We start from the raw sequence: 19,603 nt of genomic DNA, 5'->3' as shown, positions 1-19,603 counted from the left end.
GGTCGCTGTGGCACAATCACTTATTAGCATTCACTTCATACTCTCCCTATATACATTAATCAGAAAATGATTATTCATTCAGAAATGGCATGGATTCTAGTTAAAGATGCACTTTCTTTTTAAAAATCTTTAAATTAAGATAATACCTTGTTTTTGCTGAGCTATTAACTGGGCTAAGCAACTCTCCAAAACACAAAAGTATACAGAAAGTGTCCAGATTGTCACAATATGTAGTAAAAGATGATGCATGTTACACAGATCCCCTCAAACCCATGAAACTTATACACAATTCTAAAGAGCAGGTCTGGAAAGTTTTTTATCACATAAGAGATTTGAGCCACAAAAGCTGACATTTTGAGAGTGCATAAGGGTGTGACTAAATTTGATTTTTGTAGTTTCCCTGTACTGCACTGTAGGTGAAGTACACATCTTTTGTTGATGGGTATTCCATTGCTCATGAACCCCTACAGGCATCCTTAATAAACTATTAATGATTATACGACACAGTCTTCCTTTCTTAAAAAAAAATATTATATTCCAGTACACCATGCTTATTTTTCCATTCCAAAATATACTGTTTTTGTGAATTAATGTTATTTTGGACAACAGCAGCTTCATACACCTACATGCTGCTGCCACAACCCCTCCCCGGTCCTCTTCACGGGCACTCACTTCCCCACCCCCCCCCACCCCACCCCCACCCCCGGCACTCCACCACTAGTCTTCTCAACCCTTCAGTTCTTACCACCCCTTGATCTTCCATCCCCCACCCCACCTACTCCAAAACAAACAGGCTGAACTCGGGAGTATTCCACAGCAGGCAGATTCTGCTGGAGAAAAGGAGGTATTAAGACGGGGCCCTGAAAGCTGTACTCTGGGGAACTAAGTACTACAAGAAGCACACCAGAAGTGGCAACTCTGAAGCCACCTCTGGCTGGAGGACTGACGTGAAAGAATCAGTGATACCAGTAGCTGCTTGGGCTTTTACCGTATAAAGTTTTAAGTGTGAAATATATTGAATAGCCTCATTTGTTTTTAAAACAGTGCACTAAATGCTAGAACAACTTATTAGTGGGGTTAACGTATAGAACATTTATAGGTCACACTCAACCTTAACTCAGGCAGTGCTTCTATTTGTTCCCACACAGACGTCTGTTGGATTCTTTAAATCTCAGCTATTGCTTATCATTTTCTGAGTTTTTTAAACTTTCCCTTTTATTTTCCCTATTGTATTTAATACTGATAAAGGGAATGGGCAACGCAAAGGTGATACTCAATGTAATGCACCTGGCAACTCAACAAGCAGCTTCTGAGCAAAATCCAAGTGTGTGTATATGGGCAGGTGGGGTGTTAAAAAAAAAAAAAAAAAAAAAAAGTTACATATTGCTGGAGAATAGTGGCAGGGAGAATAGAAAAGTGGGGATGGGGGGCGCCTGGGTGGCGCAGTCGGTTAAGCGTCCGACTTCAGCCAGGTCACGATCTCACGGTCTGTGAGTTCGAGCCCCGCGTCAGGCTCTGGGCTGATGGCTCAGAGCCTGGAGCCTGCTTCCGATTCTGTGTCTCCCTCTCTCTCTGTCCCTCCCCCGTTCATGCTCTGTCTCTCTCTGTCCCAAAAATAAATAAACGTTTAAAAAAAAAAAAAAAAGTGGGGATGGGTCAAATCTGGAAGGGCCAAACTTATAAAAGGCTATGATAAAAGACCTAATCCTCATCCTGTTGGTGCTGAGGCCATTAAAGGGTTCGTAGAAGGAACCATTTATGTGTTAGAAAGACGTCTTTGAAGAATGGGTTGAAGGGGAAAAGACATATCAGAAGACACCTGAAATAAGTGGGACAAGATACAAAGGAGAAGGAATATTAGTCAAGAACCTTTATTGCAAGTGACAGAAAACTATCCTAAACTAGCTTAAGCCAAAAAGAATTAATTTATAAGCTCACAAAATTATATCAGGAAATGAGACTGCCTACAGAGTGCACCGCCTAAAAAAAAAAAAGCTATTATGAAGGGAAGGTAAATTACCTTCCAAAATGAACTTTCTAGAACCTTACAACAAATCTTCCAACACTTTATTTCAAATAGCAATATGTTAGGCTAATTGCAAGGCCCACACTCATTCATTTATTCAGAAACTATTTAATGGAGGTTTACTATAAGCCAAGCTCTGTGCTAGTTGGTGGATATTCATATTAGTGGGAAAAGGAAAAAACTACAACGAAGAAACCTGACATCCTATTTTCATAGACCTTACAATGCAGAGGAGAGAAAAATTTTCTTACAAGTCTGTGAAAATTTCTGTAATCTCTCTATACCTCAAGTTCCTCTCTCATAAAAAAAAATACTGTTGTGAGAATTAAATAAACAATCGTACTTTAAAAACCACTAAGTCTCCAACACTAAGCTGAGAACTTTATTTGGTGTGGTCATCTTTACCTGTTTGTATCTCCTACAAAAGCTATATATTTTAATTTTTTTAATGTTTATTCATTTTTGAGAGAGAGAGAGACAGAGCGTGAGCAGGGGAGGGGCAGAGAGAGGGAGACAGAATCAGAAGCAGGCTCCAGGCTCCAAGCTGTCAGCACAGAACCCAACACGGGGCTCGAACCCACAAACCGCGAGATCATGACCTGAGCCAAAGTCAGACGCTTAACCGACTGAGCCGCCCAGGCGTCCCCAAAAGCTAAATATTTTAACTGTGGTATAATGAAAGGTACCTCTTCACTGATGATATATGTTTGCTCTGGCACAATAGAGTCAGAACACCTCAGTGAAATATAACAAATGAAAACCTAAATTTTAAAAAATATCCGTAAACTGAAAACTTAAAAAAGAAAAAGTAAGCCCCCCACAACATTAAGTTGTTAGGTAACTCTGGTGATCGATAGATCAAAATGGGTATCAGTAAAGCCTGGCTCCAAGCAGAATTCTGAAGAACTGTCCAGAAAGTTATCGTATGTAAAAACTATCAGTTGACAATATAGATTTTAGAGGAAAGAAACAGAAAGTGCACAATCGTAATAGGCATAGGTCATTTAGGATAAGGGCTAAATGCCATGACAAGGCCGTATTAAAATATAATAATTAAATCTCGAGTAAATATGAAGGTAAGTAATGTCCAGTATATGACTTTTAGAAAGAGGTGACATTATTCAATATGTCTGAAGTATTGTATTTCAATATAAAAGAATAAATACTGCAACCACTTCTGTGTCCTAAAATCAATTTATTCCAGGAGGAATCCCATTTAGATTTCTCATTTTAAAAAATCTACTAAGGAGCCTGGGTGGCTCAGTCAGTTGAGGATCCGACTTCGGCTCAGGTCATGATCTTGCAGTTTGTGAGTTCGAGCCCCACATCGGGCTCTGTGCTGACAGCTCGGAGCCTGGAGCTTGCTTTGGATTCTGTGTCTCCCTCTCTCTCTGCCCCTCACCTGCTCATGCTCTGTCTCTCTCTGTCTCAAAAATAAATTTAAAAACATTAAAAAAAAAAAAATCTACTTAGAGTCAGTGCAGAGAACAGACTGGAGAAGGACAGCAAGGACATGGGAAAGTTACTATTGCATTAGTGTAGGTAAAGGAGAATAGTAGCAGAGAGTAGAAACTGAGGGAAGCAGAAAACCTGAAAGCCATCAAATAGGCAGAAGAAAGAGGATTTGGTGTCTCATTGGTTAGAGAGGCAAGAATGGGAGGATTAAGGAGACTGCCATGCATCTGGTGTGGGTAACTGGTAGATGTGCTTCTATTCAAATAAACTAGAGACAACCACGGAAAGGACTGCTTTGTGGGCAAAAATGAAAACAGTTCTTGTACATAATGAGTTTGAGAAATAAGAAATCCTCATTGGCAGTTTAATATGAATGCCTAGGGCTGAGAAGAGACATCTTTGATGTACATATAGATTTGGAATCATTACATCACTTAGGAAGTAAACTAGAAAAAAATGTAATGTCATGGATGTCAGGTGATCGAAGAAGGTAGGCATGTCAAAAATGCTGAAAACTGCTAAGGAATCAAATGAGATCATGACAGAAATTTGTTGGATTTAGTACAGAAAATTTGTTGAAGGTCACTGGTGACCTTAAGTTGTTTTAGCTGGGGGGGGGGGGGGGGATACACACTACAGTGAATTAAGAATGAACAGGAGGTCAGGAAATAGAACAATGTATATAACTGAGCAATCTGGTCCATAAGGGTGAGGAAAGAGGGCAGTATCTGGAGGGGCTGCTAGAAGTTGGAGAGAGAGAAGCACGTTTTTAAAAACTGGAGAGAAGGAAACAGAACAGAATAGGCTAGAGATCCTGGAAAGAAAACAGTTCATAGACTAAGATAAGGAAAAAGGGAATGAGATCCAGAGCATTGAGGTCCTCATCATAGAAAAAGGCAATGTAACATATTATCACTTGTACTTAAGGGAAGGAGGGCAGGCAGGTGAGGTATAGTGCATGCTCTCCATCAGAAGCTCCTAGTTTCTTTTTGAAATTGGAGTGGAGTGAGGCAGGGCCAGAGGACGCAGGGATTTGATTATAGAAACTGGGAACTCACCAATTGTGTTGAAGGCCCAGCAGATGCTGGTAGTCATAAAATTTAGAGTGTACACTTAAACAGAATATTTCAAGGATCACATAAGAGGTCATGACATATTCATTATGTGGTAACATATTGTTTTAGAAGTTCAGAAAGCAATGTGACAACAGCCTGCCCAAAACAAATTATTAGAAGATTCCTGAATTACATCAGACTTGACTGAGACTAGTAGTAATTTTCCCCCCTCCTTGAAAAGGTACACACTTTCTACTTTTAATCATCCAACAATGGTTTGGATACTGTCACATCTAAGGCTTTAAATTCACTCAACCCTCTCTCATGCTACCACAACTATGAAATACTTTGATATGAGAAGGGATTTTTTTTTTTTTGTAAATGCATACAAATTTAGCTATAATTGTGTCTACAAATGTGCAATCCTCATTAATCTGATTAGGTGAGCCAGATTTGGTTAGTCTTATGCTAATTTTGTGAGGAAAGATTTTACCAAACACATCAGGACATTTTTGTTTGCTTGCTCAATAAGCTATATTTTAAGACTTTTGCAAATAAGTTATTAAATCTGAATGCAAGCTAAAGTCTCAATTATTGATTGGAAGTTGACTTTATAGGACCTGCTTAGAAACACTTGATTGAGTTATTAGATATACCTAAAACACTAACATTAACTTGAAATTTTTCTTTAAATTTTATTGACTTAGCATAATTTTCCCGAGTTACCAAGCATTTACTCAAAGTGATCTTGACAGATCACTAACAAATGCCTTTACAAAAAGACATAAATACAAACACCACTAGATTTACATATAAGAAAAGAATTCCAGTTTCCATGAATAAAAAAACCACAAGCACTTATGATTTTTGCAATAGTGGAATGTAATTAGGTATGACTGGTATTAGATCCGACAGTAATTCCTAGAAAATTCAAAAATCGGAGAAATGGATGTCAGTACTTCTAAACAAACAAAAAAAGAGTATCTCATAAAAATGCACTAACCTCTTATTTTCATTACTAAATATGAAATTAGAAGAGATTTTTGAAAGGGCCCAACACATAAGGCTACTTATAGCAAACCAAAAGAATAAAACAGCTGCAACTAGTCAAATTCCCTTTTAATAAAAACGTCTTCACCTATTTATTTTATCCTTAGACAACTCTCCTCCATTCATCCAAAGTGAATTTAAGGAAGGAGTGAATGAATAATTGACATCATTACTTATGTTTACATGGACTTTTCAATGAATTTCAAAGCTTAAAAGGAAATCAGGAGTATCTTTTCTAATATAAAATTTTCCTAATAAAAGACATTTAAGTAATACCCACAAAAATATCCTCCAGGGCTTTTTTTGAATGTAATTACCAACAGGTTAAAATTCAGTCATCAAATATAGATAGGACCTACTTCCTGTTAGACTCACAAGTCTTTTCCACCCAATAACAGTACAAAACATATTTCTTGCACTCCAATCCTGAATCACCAATGCTCAGGAATTCAAAATAATATTAAATAAAAAAGATGCTCTTCCACATGGTAAAGCCATGAATCTCAAATTTCCTTATTTAGACTATTTTAGGGTACTCAAAGCATCAAATATAAAAGACAATGTCCACTGCCCATTAACACTGCAGAAGTGTCTAACACTTGTATGATTCTACTGCATAAAATTTACAAACATCAAATTGTAGGCTAAAGTACTGTTACAGTGATTTACAGTCTGTTATAAAAGATCTTTGTGATCATTATAAAGCAATATTAAATTTTCATGACAAGCATACCATTATTATGTTTCAGGAAGAATATGATCTATAGTATAATACAACAAACAGCTTAGCCTCACCTATGTAGTAAAGGCCTGTAATGACTAAGCCAGGTAGGCCCTGGCTTATCAGACTTTAATTCATTTTATACAATACCCACTTTTTCCCCCTTTGTTTTATGTAGATTAAACTGCTTCTCAGTTTATCAGTACATTAAATTTTTTAAAATTACTGTTCAAGACAAATTAGAATGATTCAGCAACTAAATGTTAAGTCCAAGAGCAAGAAATGCAGCTGATTTTTTTTCTAAAGCAACCAAAATCTCACTCAAGAAATGTACCTCCGTGGCCAGAAAAAAAAAAAAAAAAGAGGAATTAGTTCCTGTCAAGCAATTCAATAAAGTATATGCTATGAAACTGACCATCTGGAAAATAATTTAAATTAACGGTCAGACAACTCAGTGCCTTAATACTGTAATTTTGCTTTTACTTTTCAGTAGATAAAAAGCATTCTTTTTCACTTAATTTTAACAGGTTCATAATTTAAATAACACATTTTAAGAAAATACTATCCCTTACAAAGGTCCTTACATCTTTAAATTTCTTTACTTATTACCTGCAAACAATAGGTAACAGAGCTTGCCTCTGCTCTTCATTCTTTTTTTTTACTAACATTTATGCACAGCTTGAATAAAACGTTATGATTTTTATGAAATTAATAGCTGTAATAAGAGCACTATTTACTAATTACTATTTTATAGCCATCTTTTCCAACCTTACTACAGAGCTCTTTTTACTCTCTTTGTTTAAAATTTCAGGGTTTTCTTTTGGGGGGGTGGGGAGTAAAGAAAATGCATTCTAAAAGGGACACCAATTAAAAGTATTAGCAAAAATAGGCCAATCTTCTTTCAATATTTGGCAATATCCAGATCCTAACTAATGCTAATTTTTTTTTTTAAAAAGCAAAACCAGACTGCAACAGTTCACACCCTGAAAATGTGGCCTATTTACCCTGAAAACACATAATCTATAAATAAATACAGATAAAATACAAAACTCACATTTAATATTTAGACTTTAAATCCTGAATTTTGCTAAACTGTCTCATTATCATTTTCATTTCAAAATCTAATGTTTCAGAAAAATAGCCTTCATCCTCTGATATTCTAAAAATAGACTCCTACTGTCTCTTTTACAAGAAACAATTACGCTTGGTTATGAGTCCTACCATTATTAGCCACATCATCAACACCTAAAATTCTTATTTAACCCCGTTTTTGGCAATCCATATGGTAACTAAATATATTTTAGAAAAAAAATCTTACCTATATGCTGCATTTTCTTTCAAATGCAAAATGGTTAGATTCCCCTTCTACTTAATCAGTACAGTGTCTGAACATTTTTCAGTCTGACTTGCAAATATTTGCTTTCCCTCTTAGGGCATAGCATCCGCAGGGTTATACAGCACTACTTACATTCTCTTCCACATAAAAATCAGACATTACATGAAAGGAAAAGAAAGACAGCCCATTTCAAAGCATCTGGCAAACCTCCATTGGCAACCTGCCAAGCCTCTGCTAAACCTTCCTGTCTTTCCGAGCATGCTCACTTAAAACCAACAGCACGTTACTATGGCAACTCTGTAGGCAGCCTGTAAGTATGAACCGCCATTCTGATTTCAGACTGCAAAAAACCAAATACTGCAGGGGAAGTAAAAGGAAAGAAATATCGCATGCCCTTCATCACATATAAGTATACTCATTTTATTTAACAAATTCACATCTGTATATGTAAAACAGAAACAAGCATTCCACATTTTCCAAGCAAATATTTTTCAGGCTCAAATAGGTCTTCTTTTTGGTAAACTCATTCTCTTTGTCTGCCCCTAGGTCTCTTTACCTCATAACAACCAAAAATATACTGGACAGTTAGTTTATCCCACTGCTGTATAAACAGATTACAACATTCATATAAGCAATTATCTGGTAGTCCATAAATTATTTCCTAAAATTATATATATATATACATGTACACACACATATATTTATATATATGTGTGTGTATGTATATGTATACATATATATATATACGTATATATATATATATGTATACATATACATACACACACACACACACACACACATATATATCCTAAATGACACGGTAATATCACACATAAAAATTAACACTTATAAAAACAATCTCTTTTCTCTGATTTATCTATCAAACTGCCAAATGAAATATTCTCTCAGGTTGGATAAGATTTTTTAATCACCTATATCCTTCAGATACTATGAAATGTCTCAAAGAGGTGAAGTTGCCAAGTTAAGACAGACCAGATCTGAGTTCAAATTCCTGTTCTCCACATTTGAGCTGTGCAACCTTGGGAATATACAACCTTGGGTATATATACATATATATATATATATATATATATATATATATATATGTATACATATACATACACACACACACACACACATATATATCCTAAATGACACGGTAATATCACACATAAAAATTAACACTTATAAAAACAATCTCTTTTCTCTGATTTATCTATCAAACTGCCAAATGAAATATTCTCTCAGGTTGGATAAGATTTTTTAATCACCTATATCCTTCAGATACTATGAAATGTCTCAAAGAGGTGAAGTTGCCAAGTTAAGACAGACCAGATCTGAGTTCAAATTCCTGTTCTCCACATTTGAGCTGTGCAACCTTGGGAAAGTTACTTAACCTTCATGACCTTCACTTTCCTCACCTTTAAAGTAAGATAATACCAGTTATACCACGTGGTAACATTTTAAATGAGTTGACACATGTAATCTTACATTTCTTTCTCTATGGTTATTTAAAAAGTTTGTACTTGTTGATTATTTAACCTGAAAAGTTCTTTGTAACCTCATATCTGCAAAAAAAAATTATTTCTCATTTACCCACTATGTTGGAATCCAAAAAACTCCCCATCCCCAAATCAATTTGGGCTAGAAAAAGACAGAAATAAATAAAGAGCATCTAAATGAGGGAAAATATACAAAGGTAGTAATTTTACTACTACTTTACTAAACACTTTAACCAACTAAGCCACAGCGCCACCCAGTAATTTTTCTTTAGAGTATTAAAATGTTTTTACATTACAAACATAAAATTTCACCTACCACCTCTTCTTCTTCTTTTTTGGTTTCCTTTTCCTTCTCTTCATCATGTTCTTCAGCTGGACCATCTTCATCATCACTACTGGATGATTCAAGGATTTCACTTATATCCATTTTCCAATTATCAGGAACAATTCTAGTTTTTAAGAAGATGCTTGCTTTCTGAAGCCCTAAATGTAAACAGTTATTATGGACTTAGCAACACAGAATAGAAAACATTCAGAGTCAGAAGATCTAGATTCAAATTCAGCTGTCACTTATAAAATGATATCATTAACTTGAACATAACTAAGTCATGTTTTATTAATGTTTATTATTATTCTAGGGAATACTGTTAAAAATATTAATGGTAAAACATGAAAAGTTAAACTTAATATTAAAAGTTAAAAACTACAAATAAAATATTTTATCCAGATATTTAAAAAATAGCCATCAAATAAGAGTAGATACTAACCCTAAACAATTAAAATGGCACCAGAGAATATTCAGCCTTGGTTTAGCCACTATTTGCCATTTACAGCCACATCATGAAATAATGGATTGATTCATTTTTATTTTACCTGGTTTAGCAGAGAGCTCAGATTCAGGTAGATTGAGAATATCTATTTCCTTGATATCCTTTCTTGCTATAGAATAACTAATTATATGGAAGAATAAAGGGGAGAGAAACCATTATTAAATAAAAATTATGACAAATAATGTTAACACATAGAAGAATATAAGCCTCAAAATCAAAATTATTTTGCCTACAAAATATTTTTAAAAGACCATGCATATCCTGGGGCGCCCAGGGGGCTCAGTCAGTTAAGTGTCCAACTTTGGCTCAGGTCATGATGTCTCAGTCCATGAGTTTGAGCCCCACACCGGGATCTGTGCTGACAGCTCAGAGCCTGGAGCCTGCTTCAGATTCTGCATCTTCCTCCTCTCTCTGCCCCTCCCCTGCTCTCACTCTCTCTCAAAAATAAAGGTTAAGGGGTGCCTGGGTGGCTCAGTCGGTTAAGCGTCTGACTTCAGCTCAGGTCATGATCTCACAGTTTGTGAGTTCAAGCCCCGTGTCAGGCTCTGTGCTGACAGCTTGGAACCTGGAGCCTGCTTCGGATTCTGTCTCACCCTCTCTCTGCCCCTTCCCTGCTCATGCTCTGTGTCTGTCTCTCAATAGTAAATAAATGTTAAAAAAAAAAAAAAAAATTATAATAAAAAAATAAAAGTTAAAAAAAAAAAAAAAGACCATGCACCACACATATCCTAATCCTTAATAAAAGGCAAGACATAATATAGGCAAAGCTAGTATCCTTTTTTTTTTTAATGTTTATTTATTTATTTATTTATTTAGAGAAAGAAACAGCGAGAGAGAAATCCCAAGCAGGCTCCTTGCTGTCAGCACAGAGTGGGGCTTGAACTCCCCAACCATGGGATCATGACCTGAACTCAAACCAAGGGTTGGACACTTAACTGACTGAGCCACCCAGACAACCCCAAAATTAGTATCTTAATTCTAAAGATTAACATACTCAAAATACACTAATTTGAAAGCTTCACATTTAGGGGTGCCTGGGTGGCTCAGTCGGTTAAGCGTCCGACTTTGGCTCAGGTCACGATCTCGCGGTCCGGGAGTTCGAGCCCCGCGTCGGGCTCTATGCTGACTGCTCAGAGCCCGGAGCCTGCTTCCGATTCTGTGTCTCCCTCTCTCTCTGACCCTCCCCCATTCATGCTCTGTCTCTCTCTGTCTCAAAAATAAATAAACGTTTAAAAAAAAAAATTAAAAAAAAAAAAAAAGAAAGCTTCACATTTGTAATATTTCAATCTATGCAACCCTCCCACACACAAGGTATGGGATACTTTGTATCAGCATATTTGCCTTATTGAAGATACAATGTCTATTTTGATCTTTACTATTTCTCTTTTTAAGTTTATTTTATTTTTGAGAGAGAGCATGAGCAAGAGCAGGGAAGGGGCAGAGAGGAGACAGAGGATCTGAAGCAAGCTCTGCACTGATAGCAGAGAGCTCAATGCAGGGTTCTAACTCACGAAACGTGAGATCATGACCTGAGCCGAAGTCAGATGCTTAATGAACTGAGCCATTCAGGCACCCCTGATCTTTGCTATTTCTTAAATTTACTGTTTAGTTTAGTCAAATAAATAAATAAATAAATAAATAAATAAATAAATAAATATTAAAATATTTTTATCATTGTAAGATATATTAAATTTTCCACAGTACTTCTCTCTATATATATTTAAACATACAAACACACACACTTTTTTCTTTTTTTTTACATCCTTTGTGGGGAACAAAACAAAGCTGAGGTTAAAGAAAGTTTCTAAAAATCTGACTTAATCAGGAAAAAAGTCAAAATAATTTTAGTAATATTCCATGAAAAGTAAGTTTCATAGTTCATAATATGAAATAGTACACATAATAAAAGTACCAAGCTTTTACAATTAAAGAGAAAACCAATACCATGCTTTATAAAAAAAACTTTTTAAATATTATTACACATTGTTTAGTTTTACAAAACTAAATTAAAATTCGTTATTTTAAATTAAAATTAGGAAAAAATAAACTACATTACAAAAAGTCAAAGCATAATATGTAATGACAGTTCATGAAATGATCAGACTTTTCAAAATAAAGTGTGGACTATGGAAGGGTCTATCACTGTGATCTCATTTTTTTTTCTCCTACCATAATACTATTAAGTGACTCACAATTTAGAATCGATAAATGATCGAACTAAACACTGGTCTTTTTTCACTGTGATGTCATCATTACAGCTGGGAGATATTACCTGAAATATAAAATAAAGAACAGGATTGGTGCCTAATTTCCCTTGATCAAAAAAATATACACTTTTAAAAAGAGTAGTTCTGGATCCCCCTCACTTCTCAAATGAATTATATTTTGTTAAGAAAGAGTTTAATTATTAATAATTTCCATTATAAATGAATTACTTAAAAAAGAAGGTTGCCTTGTGATTTTTCTTTAACATATTGGTTTTCTGGATATTTAATTTATTCAGTTATTAGATCATACAATAAATAGTTAATACAATATAAATAATATGACCACCACTTTTAAAAATTTGATTTCTGGGGCGCCTGGGTGGCGCAGTCGGTTAAGCGTCCGACTTCAGCCAGGTCACGATCTCGCGGTCCGTGAGTTCGAGCCCCGCGTCAGGCTCTGGGCTGACGGCTCGGAGCCTGGAGCCTGTTTCCGATTCTGTGTCTCCCTCTCTCTCTGCCCCTCCCCCGTTCATGCTCTGTCTCTCTCTGTCCCAAAAATAAATAAAAAACGTTTAAAAAAAAAAAATTTTTTAAATTTGATTTCTTCTAAGCTACGTAATCATTTCTTGTCCAAAAAGTCAAACATATGATCTGTGATGAAAATGTGGCATAGTATAAATTTTAAAAATATCCTTGAATCAAGATCTGTTTTGAAATCTGCTATCTGTTTAAAATAAATATCTAAGTTCCCTTTCTTACCAGGGCATTACAATTTTTAGTAATGAAAGCAAATCAAAGAAAATCTAAGAACTTTTTAATTTCTTAACTTTTAAAAGTAACAAATGTCTGAACATTAGTAAATAGCTAATCTCTACACATTCTTTATGGCACTTAATATTTTTTAAAAATAAAGTCTACCAATGAATTGCTGAAATTTACCTGCTCATTATCACCCCTAACACTAGCTCCCCTCTGCTACAATCTAGCATCACCCACAGAACTTTATGCAATGATGGAAATGTTCTGTTATCTGCACTGCTAAGCACTTAAAATGTGGTAGTGCAACTGAGAGACTGAATTTTTAATTCTATTTAATTTTAATTAAATTACATGTAAATGTAAACAGTCACGTAGGACTCATGGCTATCATATTAAACAGTCTATATCCAGATAATTAAAAATTCTTGGCTGTTGTATCAGCTGCCTTAACATCAGATGGCAGTAAATGTTTGTGTGTTTGTTAGACGCTGGTAATTATTAGACAAATAGTAGAGTTCTGTCTGCCCTTAAGGAGCTAATGGCACAATGGAGAGGTAAACACAAAACAACACCATGGAGGATAAGTACAGAGATGAAAACACCTAGGAGGAAGACTTAACCCAATCTGGGAAAGGAAGAGGTATGGCAGCAAAGGCTTAAGATTAAGTCTTAAAGGATGAGTAGGCACAGCCCAGGGCTTAATTACCTCACCTGTGAACCACCAGAATGGCCTCCAAATTGATTCCTGTCATCTCCAGTGTTTCCAACAATCCATTCAACACACTACTGCCTCATTAACATTCCTAAACATGCAGCTCAATAATGTTACTCTTCTGCAAAACTCTATGCAGAATTATGGTCACATTCCTGGGGTGAACTTTTAAAGACTCTTCTGCCCTAGATCCAAATTATCTTCCCAGTCTTATTTCCTATTATTCCCCTATTGTTGTTTAACATTTAGCCAAAATGGATTTCCAGAGCAAATAGTTCCATGAGCAAACCCTTTGCTTTTCTGCTTTTACTGTTTTCCTCTAAGATAGTCCTCTAGAGAACCTCTGCTTAACTAACTTTAAATCTGTCAAGGCTCAGTTCAAAAGCAACAGCTTCATGAAGACTTTCTGGATTTCCTTCAATAAATGTAAATTTTCAGGACAAGAAGTCCTAATGTTGAACATATACTATTGTGTATATAGTTACTTGAATTATTCTCTGCATTAAAATTACAATATTAATAAAATGTGAGATTAGTGTCTTACTCATCTTTTATTTTCTACATTCCCTGGCAAATAAGTCTGTTGAGTAAATGAAGGGATTAAAAAAATCTCTTAAAAAAAATCTCTTGGCAAATTATGACCTGAAAATTCTGAATCCAAACCCATTTACTTGTTTGCCTGTACAACTGAAAGACTCAAAGGATTTTCAGACTTTTTCTAGGTAAACTTACTATATATAGCAACTGAGTAATATACTTACATGCACACAGAAACATTAAAAATTGGCCTCGGTTCACTAAAGGATTCTAATCTAATTCGGGACACATTTTGTGCCAGCACTGTTGTTAGAGATATATGTCATATCAAAACTCAGAAAAGGGGAATAGTTATGTTAGAGTAGTTAAGGGAGACTGAAGAAAACGTAAGCCTTGAGCTGAATGTTAAGACACTTAAAAGGAGAGGAGTACAAAAAGGAGAAAATGGAGACAGGTATTACCAAGTATTATTGATTCCTCTCATGAAATAATTCTCTTGCCCATCCCTTCTTCTCATTCCTTCCCCGAGTAAGCAAAGATTAGATTTCCCTACCAACCCATCCAAGACTTACTATTTGCAAAACCTAGGTGTACCCGCCCTTCCTTTCCCCAATACTCCCTTTCCTACTCCAGTGTCTGCGCCAAGTTTTAAAAATGACTATATAAACTTTAATTGCTATGTAATGTCTTAGATGTATACAATAAGGTCGTCGAGAGCAATGTGTTACAAGGTTCATAGTTTTCTCTCTTCTAAGCAACTTAGAGGTGGAACTCCCTGCACATCCTCAGTAAATACTAATTGATTTAAGGCAAAAGGGTAAAGGTTTGGAAGAGAAGTGTTTTACACAGAGAGCAGTTAAGAGAGAACCTGAGTATGAAGCTTACACTGAAAATGGGAAGCTAAGAGCTAGGATAGCCTCAGAAATCCATCTAAAGAATCCAGAATTGATCCATTAGGCAGTCCGTGAAAGTTTTTTGGGGTTTGTTTTTGAGAATGGGACTACTATGATTAAATCAGTGTTTAAAAACTACTCTACAGAAGTTGCTTCCGGAAAATTTGTCTAAATTTAGCAAAAAACCCAAGAATCAAGTTAAGGGAACTTGGAGGAAATTACCATAAATCAAGTGTAAAATGGTAACAGGAATAGGATAAAAAGAGACCACTGCACACATTTTCAAGGAAAAACTGAAAGATCCCAATAAATGACTGATTATAGAAAATTAAAGGAAATAACAAAGGAAAACAGTGAAGTATGTGAGACCTAAGTAGGATTGCTCAATGTTGCAATAAAGTCCAAATTAAATTTGGGTAATACTTTCAAAATATTTTAAATGCTTTTTAAAGATCCATGTTAAACAAAATTTTAAATGGTTGATTAATTCTGCAAAGAAATCTTACTTACCAAAGCAGGATATCCATCAGTCTTCTCAGATGTTGATATCACACTTACAACTTTTCCTAACAATTCGTCATTGAGACGTCGCTTATCGTCATCTTCCTCTTCACTACTTTCTTCTTCCTTTTCGTCCTCATTACTAAAAGTCAGAATAAGTCTATCATGATCTTAACATAAACCATTGTTGAGACAGAGTGGTGTGAATTTAACATGTACAATTCAATTTCTAATCTGGATTACTCCAGAGTAGGAGTAGCCTCTTACTGAAATTGAAGAGATGGATACTTCCTTAGTCCCAAAGTAGTCCTGAGCTGTCCATGATGACTCTGAGTCCATGCCACTAGATGAATGAGGATTTGGACTTAGCTCTTATGCCAACCACCAGCTGGGACAGAAAAGCCTAATTATGTCACCATGAAGTACTTACTGTGCCAAATACATATTTTTAAAAAGATTATCCTTCTACCTTTTATATATGCCAGATGTAACTCTACTTCCTAACAGGTTATGAAAAGATCTCATCAAAAAAACATGTGAAGGTTTATTTAAATTAGCTTATCTACACAATTAAACAAGCAAACAAACCCATGGTGAGGAACAGTCTACAAAACGGGCCTGTACTCTTCAAAAATATCAATGTCGGGAAAATACCAAAAAAAAAAAAAACAAAAACAAAAAACAAAAAAACTGAAGAACTTTTCCATATTAAAGGAGATTTAAGTACTATATAAACTAGGATGCCCAGGGGCGCCTGGGTGGCATAGTCAGTTGAGCGTCCGATTCTCGGTTTCAGCTTAGGTCTTAATCTCACATTTCATGAGTTCAAGCCCCATGTCAGGCTCTAAGCTGACAGCACGGAGCCTGCTTGGATTTCTCTCTCCCTCTCTGCCCCTCCCCTGCTTGTGCTGTCTCTGCCTCTCTCTAAATAAGTAAGTAAACTTAAAAAAAAAATTATAAAAAAACAAAACTAGGGCGCCCCGGTGGCTCAGTCAGTTAAGTATCTGACTTCGGCTCAGATCAGATCTCATGGTTCCTGAGTTCAAGTCCCGCATCAAGTAAGCTGAGCCCTACTTGGGGTAAGCCCTTGCTTCCCTCTCCCTCTGCCACTCGTGGTATTCTCTCTTTCTCTGCCCCTCGCTCTTTTGCACCCTCTCTGTCCAAAAAAAAAAAAGAACCATGTAAACAAAATGTAATGCATGATCTTGGGTTGGACCCTGGATTCAGTGGATGCCTATAAAGGCTATTATTGGAACAAGTGGCAAAATTTAAAATATGGACTATACCTTATTAGATAATAGCATTTTATTAATGTTGAATTTTCTGAATTTGATAATCATACTTTGGCTATATAAGAGAATTTCCTTATTCTTAAAGTATTTAAAGGTAGGTCTGATACTTATAATATACTTTCAGAAGGTTCAACCAATTAAAATTATCATTAGGGCGCCTGGGTGGCTCAGTCGAGTGTTGGACTCTTGGATTTGGCTCAAGTCATGATCTCATGGTCCGTGGGTTCGAGCCCCGAGTCAGACTCTGCACTGACAGTGTGGAGCCTGCTTGGGATTCTCTCTCTCTGCCTCTCCCATACTTGCGTGTGCATCTCTCTCTCAAAAAATAAACGTTAAAAAATAGTAATAATAAAAAATAATCATTAAGTTAAAAAATAGCTACATATCCACAGAGGAAATGATAAAGCAAATGTGCCAAAAATTTTAACAATTACTGAATGTAGATGAGTATATGAAAGTTTATTGCACGATTTTTAAGTTTGGAATGTTTTTGAAATAAAAAGGTTAAAAAATACATATACTCACTTAAAATAGAAAAACACATCGTATCAATTAAGAAATTTGGCAAAGTAACTCAAGACAAAAATAACCCTTTTTGAAAAAGGAGTTATGATAATTCTCAGAGTAATGGGAATAATTAAGAACAAGGTCTGCTCAAGGTAAAATGTCTAACATAATGATACAAGATACTATGGAAAAGTTACCTGAACAATTTTAGCCATCTTAGAAGACTCATTTGTTTAATGTTGTAATAACTGTAATATTACTGTATATGAAACACTCACACAGGAAGAGACGACCTCCTTCCTCTGTTTGTCTTCTTTGCAATTACAGGAGTTCCAAAATGCTCTGGATTTGTTAAGGGAAGCTGGTCAAGTGTCTAGATAAGAAACAACAGACAAATTAAATCACATCTTGCCTCGATGTTAGAAGTTCTTCAACTCAAAAAGTCCATCCATGTCACCCTACCTCACTCTCGGCAAAATGTCTCTCTCCTTTTAGGCAAAGTGAAGTGCGTCTCAGTGTTCTCTCATCACCATCATCAAACACTACAAGAAGCAAGAGATATCAGAGAATTTATGCACACTAAGTAAACATGTCACTGCAGAGAACGATATTGCTGCTATTTAGTTAAGGCTTAATATTTGTAAGAACCATTATTTTTTTTTTCCAAAAGCTTTTAAAATGTACACAGTACATTTTTCATTCTGTAGATACTGAACACAGGCTACATGGCTGCTCCCAACTGCCTAAGTGTCTCCATTCACTTAGCAACCTAATCAAAGCACCAGTGATTAAATTACCTTTAATCCTGGAAGAATGAGCAAAAAAAAAAACCTGGTTTACAAAAAAAGAAGTATTATGGGTTTTGTTCAGAACAGTTATCAATGAAGTATCTCTAACTTCCAGAAACTGTTTGACTTCTAGGAATGCTTCTTGGATTATTGTACTACCTCTACTTATTTGCATGATAACTTCCTTTAGTAGAAGTCTATTGGGTAACAAATTCTAAAGTCATAAGATTCAACATTTTTCTTTTGCTGGAGAAGGATTAAGAAATTTAGAATTAAAGGTTGAAACAAGGAAACATCAGAAAGATGAAATTTTCTTAAATTTCAAAAGTCAGTTATAATTGCACAGAAGCTTTCAAGTTTTTACTTTTACTACATTAAAAAAATTTTATAGGCTTAATTTTCCAGAAACATACTCTTATTTTAACATCTAACAGTTACCAAGTGTATTAAAAAGAAAATGCTCTCAGAAGACACCTGATTGCCCATCATTATGAAGAAATAAAATATAAAAAGGTGGAATCCTTACCCCAGATACTTATAATGCAAACATGTATCAATATATGTTTGTGTATCGTATGAAAATACCATATACACAGAAATAGTTATTTTAAGATGTAATCCCAACTTCCATAATTCTAGATGCTTTTTCATTCTAACAGAATAAATTAATGTTAATAAAGGGAAACTCTACATTACTTTGCTTTAATAATATTTAATCATAAACTTATTTTTTTCATGCTAAAAACTTATGTAAGAGCACTCAACTTCTTCAGTATTTATCTACCTCAGTCAGTTCTTTCTCCAAAAGTAAAGACATCTAGTTTAAATTCTCTTACACGCAGGAGACAATGCAGAGAAAATGAAAAGTTCCTGAAGCACATATTCAGAGAACCATGTTTGCACAAAAGGAGCCGTGTTGTACAGTCAATAACGCAGAAATTAATGACCGCTGCAAACACAACGACAGGATAAAACACAATATCCTCCAACAATTACATTACTAATCTACACTTGATTAACAGTGCTCTAAACATTTGTAACAAAATTATGATTCATATGGTGTCATCAAATCTAATAAATACACCACTGTTCTTTTAAAACTTCAAGATCATGAAATTATTATACCAAACTTAAAATAATCCTTCATGTTTGTATTAATATCCATAAGTATATTAAAGAATAAAAGCTTAAAAGTTCCAATTTTCCTTAAAGGCTACAATATATAAGATGGTAACAACGGACACACACATACACACCCATGTGCACACACATTTAAGTGGAGGTGTGAGGAAGGAACATGAGAATATCAGAACAATCCATAATATCAAATTTATGCAAAATGTTTTCCAGTGTTTCATCATTAATCAATGGCAGCCTCAAATCAAAATGTTCTGATGAGAAATTTCAACAATTTAAAATCTTTAATTCTTGT

At 35.2% G+C, this 19,603-nt stretch overlaps 1 protein-coding gene across 2 annotated transcripts in view; it reads right to left on the bottom strand.

The window, feature by feature from the left end:
• ARID4A (AT-rich interaction domain 4A) overlaps positions 1-19,603 on the bottom strand; it is a 65,626-nt gene that overhangs the window by 33,675 nt on the left and 12,348 nt on the right. For both annotated transcript variants that reach the window (XM_058739178.1, XM_058739179.1), the window contains exons 6-11: positions 17,846-17,925; positions 17,662-17,756; positions 15,594-15,726; positions 12,168-12,247; positions 10,019-10,095; positions 9,462-9,628 (exon numbers count right to left, since the gene is read on the bottom strand). In XM_058739178.1, the coding sequence (XP_058595161.1) occupies positions 9,462-9,628; positions 10,019-10,095; positions 12,168-12,247; positions 15,594-15,726; positions 17,662-17,756; positions 17,846-17,925 (632 nt within the window). The remainder of the gene's footprint in view (positions 1-9,461; positions 9,629-10,018; positions 10,096-12,167; positions 12,248-15,593; positions 15,727-17,661; positions 17,757-17,845; positions 17,926-19,603) is intronic.

The sequence above is a fragment of the Neofelis nebulosa genome, chromosome 7 (genome assembly GCF_028018385.1).
Source record: "Neofelis nebulosa isolate mNeoNeb1 chromosome 7, mNeoNeb1.pri, whole genome shotgun sequence".
Lineage (NCBI taxonomy): Eukaryota > Metazoa > Chordata > Mammalia > Carnivora > Felidae > Neofelis > Neofelis nebulosa.
This window is presented reverse-complemented; position numbering and strand designations above follow the sequence as displayed.